The 4,054-nt window shown below is 36.6% G+C and overlaps 1 protein-coding gene across 3 annotated transcripts in view; it reads right to left on the bottom strand.

Annotated features, from left to right (window-relative positions):
* Positions 1 to 4,054, bottom strand: part of LOC106467555 (monocarboxylate transporter 9-like) — a 100,405-nt gene that overhangs the window by 47,789 nt on the left and 48,562 nt on the right. For all 3 annotated transcript variants that reach the window (XM_022395756.1, XM_013927915.2, XM_022395757.1), the window contains one exon: positions 2,620 to 2,891. In XM_022395756.1, the coding sequence (XP_022251464.1) occupies positions 2,620 to 2,891 (272 nt within the window). The remainder of the gene's footprint in view (positions 1 to 2,619; positions 2,892 to 4,054) is intronic.

Here is a 4,054-nt window from a genome sequence, read left to right as displayed (position 1 = left end):
CTCCAGACTGTATCATCACACAAAACATTTTTAAAAGGACCAAGCACTTAATGGTCTGATTCTTTCGTAACTTTGACATGTTTGATGAAAACATCTCGAACAGTGTTGGCTACTCCTCACGATACTACGTTTTCGAATGCTGTACTAAAAGTACCACAAAACACATTATTTTTATACCAATAAACTAAGTGACAATTTGTAGAGTAAAATGGTAATCACTAATGGTGTAGTTTTAACTGTAACTACAGTTTGAAAGCTCAGTTTACAGAAACACAAAATGTTTTAAGTTATAATCTTCTCTTAACTGTAAAGGCAGGTCATTGTGGTTTAGTCACCCAAATGTCAAAGGTTTACTTTCACGAAAAGAACAAACAATAATTCATAATTTTTAATGCAGGCTTGCTATTGCCTATCACACGACAATGAAACTGTTAGGTCGTCAAGAAATTAATGTCGCGTTTTGGAACACTTTCATTAACCACCCCCCATAAAACGAACATCACGTATAATAGTTAAACGAACCGCCTAAACGTCACGTTAGTGTAGCCTATATAATATGTGATGTTAAGTATACTCTAATCTCTTATAGTGATTGTACACGACGAGACACACACATTCGGCATGTAATGCTGTTTGAATACAAGAAAGGAAACAACGTCTATGTAACCACAAAGAATTTTTAAAAAGTTTATGGAAATGTTTTCAACGTTCGTAAGTGTCAACGATGGTTCAGCAAATTTCGTTCAGCTGACTTTAACCTTAAAAACTGTGATGGCAGGAGTCGACATGTTGGAATTGATGTTGATGCTCTGAAGACGCTTGTTGAGTCTAACCCAAGGCAACACACTCGTGAAATGGCCCTGAAATTGCATGTCTCTCACGAAACAATATGTAAACATCTGAGGAATATGGGAAACTAAAGAAGGTGTTTGGGTGCCTCACGAACTCTCTGATGATAATCGTTTCCAACGTGTGAGCGTTGTTTTGTGTGAACCATTTTTGGACAGAATTGTCACCGGTGATGAAAAATGGATTCTCTATGCGAATATTAAACGCCAAAAACAATGGCTCAGTCCTAGACAAAAAACACTTCCAACCCCATAACCTAGACTTCATCCGCAGAAAATGATTCTTTACATTTAGTGGGACATCAAAGGAGTAATTCATTTCGAACTCCTCAATCCACAGCGAACTGTCAATGCAGAGATATATAGTCATCAATTGGAATATTTAAATCAAGCCCTTCATTCGTCAATCGGAAAGGTGTTCTTCTCCAGGACAATGCACGTCCACATGTGGCACGTTTGACGCAACACAAGATTATAGAGTTGGTTTGGAAAGTTCTCCCCCAGCCACCATATTCTCCAGCTATGGCACCATCAAACTACCATCTTTTTCGTTCGTCGCAACACCATCTTAATAGGAAAACTTATGCAAATATGGAAGGTGTTAAAGAGGACATCGGCATGTTTTCGTTCAAAGCCAAGTGATTTCTTTAATCAGGGCGTTAACAACCTGATTGTAAGATGGAAAGGCATCATGGATAATAATGTAGACTATTTCATTTAATAATATATTTACCACAACACAGCAAAACAACTAAGTGGTCAGAGGTTCACGAAGGCCTTCACTGGACATCTCACAGAAGCCAATCAGCAGAATCCTATTACCTACCATCCACTGATTGTCACTCTTACATCTCAACCACAACAGAAAGTGCAGAGAAGATTTTATAGTATCGCACATATTCGAATCATACTCGCCAACTCCAAAATACAAGAGCTCTACCAAATACCATCCTGCAATTATTATAATTATAACAATTAATAGACGTTTGAATAAGAGCCGAAATGAATATGTAAAACCCTGAATGTAGGCGTGACAGTTATAACAACAGTTTATTTTTGACTAAAACGTTTTTATATATGTTGCAAAATATAAAACTAACGAGTGATAACATCGAGTAAAACCATTTTTAATAGGCAAGTGAAATGCGTTTTGAATTGTTGACTTTTCAATGTATTTGTCCATTAACGAGTTAGTTCTTTCAACATACACAGACAAGTTTCTACAAAACTGACCTCTTTAATACACGTTCTTCCCGTTTGTTTCCCCTATTTATGTAACTTTATATAAATACTTTGCCTCTCTAAACTCAGCTTAATCATTATGTTAATATTGTATTTATGTAGTTTGTAACTTTGAACTCCAGTCATCCCCGTTTCTTACACTAACCTAATTACTACGTGTGTCAGCAGATTACCTTGGTATAATCTTATATCATATAAACCTATATCATTCGCATTCAAATAAAACATAAGAAATGTAACTTACAGTACGAAAAATGAAGCCCCCTTCTTTACTGTGGTTATTAATTAAACATCTAAACCTTGTTAATATTCAAAGACGCTTAATGTCACTAGCTAGTTCTGTTTGCTGACCTGGATTAAAGTGTAAGAGAGAAAACTATTAGCTATATTTTTTGTCACAATCAGTAAAAAATACAAAAGTGATATATATAAACAGAGGATAATCAGTTCGTTCATCTGATAAGATGCAAACAAATTTTACTTCATAACAAAACTGTCAAACTTGGGCAACAATTTGATGTAAACTTACCTAAAAATGAAACAGCCCAAGGCGCAAGTCCAACGCGCTCCAAAACGAGAGCCAAGCATACCTCCCATCATCATGACAAGTCCACGACCCATCAGGCATACGGCGTTAATCCATATGGATCGACTGTAGCCGATGCTAATGTCAATCCGATGACGTAAGTACGAAGTGATATAGGTGTTCATGTTTCCAAAAGTCAAATAATGACCTAAGGTCACATGAATTAAAAAACCAGCAAAGACAGCCAACGATCCCCGCACATTCCACTTCATCGCCTATTTAAATACATAAAAGAAAATATTTATTTTAGTGTGAGTAGTCTAATGGACGAGATGGTTGATTTTACGAATCCCTAGCGAAACCGGCTTGACAAGGCACACTGGAAATGGTTTCTGGGAAGTACTGAACCAGTGTATACATATACATGTGTGTATATATGTTCTCATGGAAAATTTCGCATGAAGCCAAGAAACCCACAACTTTTATGAGTGTATTGTACTTGAACTTAGCTACACCAAATTAAGAATTCTAAGAACACATTTAGACTTATTGATATATAATGCAAACAGACACACGCTGCCAGCTCTGGTCAAGTTGAATTTGCAGTACAGAACCGTTTGAGGTACCCATAGATTAACTTGTAGTTTTTTTTATTACCATGTGAGTGCATTTTGATGAGAAAGAATCGTTTTTTATTGACCTTTCCCCGCTGATTTCTCCAAACCCGTTTCCTTGACTGTGGCTTCACTAGATTGTAGATAGAGGCAGTGGGAATGTCGTTATTACATTCATGCGCGTCACTAATTAAAAACATTTTTTAATAATCTATTGCAACATGTTGCGAAAAATTCGTTTTCATTTTCTTAACAGCTGTTCTTATGTGTTAATAGATGAAATTTCTATGAAATCAAGGGTGGCATATAATTAGCTAATCTGTTTTTAAGTTACCATGATAAAAATTGGTTTAGACAATTGCCCTAATTGTTTGGTTTGTTTTGAGTTTCGGGCAAAGCTACATGAGGACTAACTACACTAGCGGTCCCTAATTTAGCAGTGATAAACTAGAGGGAAGTCAGCTAGTCAACACTACCCACTGCCAGCTCTTGGGCTACTCTTTTACCAACGAATAGTAGGATTAACTGTCACGTTCTAACGCCTCCACTGCTGAAAGGGCGAGCGTGTTTGGTGAAGGAGATTGGAGCTCACGAACTGCAGATTGCGAATCAAGCGCCCTAACCACCAGGATGTGCCAGGCCTCAATTGTCCGGAGCAGTTTAAAACTATATTTCATAAGATACGTAGATCACAACTTTGTTATTTTTTAAAACAAATCTGGTGTTTATGAATTTCAAAACTTAACAGTGACCATGTTGGTATCAAATGTAATGTTGAAGAACAAATTAGTTCAGGATACTAAAATAGTTAATTTGGGAAAATG

The sequence above is a fragment of the Limulus polyphemus genome, unplaced genomic scaffold, assembly GCF_000517525.1.
Source record: "Limulus polyphemus unplaced genomic scaffold, Limulus_polyphemus-2.1.2 Scaffold2659, whole genome shotgun sequence".
Taxonomy (NCBI): Eukaryota; Metazoa; Arthropoda; class Merostomata; order Xiphosura; family Limulidae; genus Limulus; species Limulus polyphemus.
This window is presented reverse-complemented; position numbering and strand designations above follow the sequence as displayed.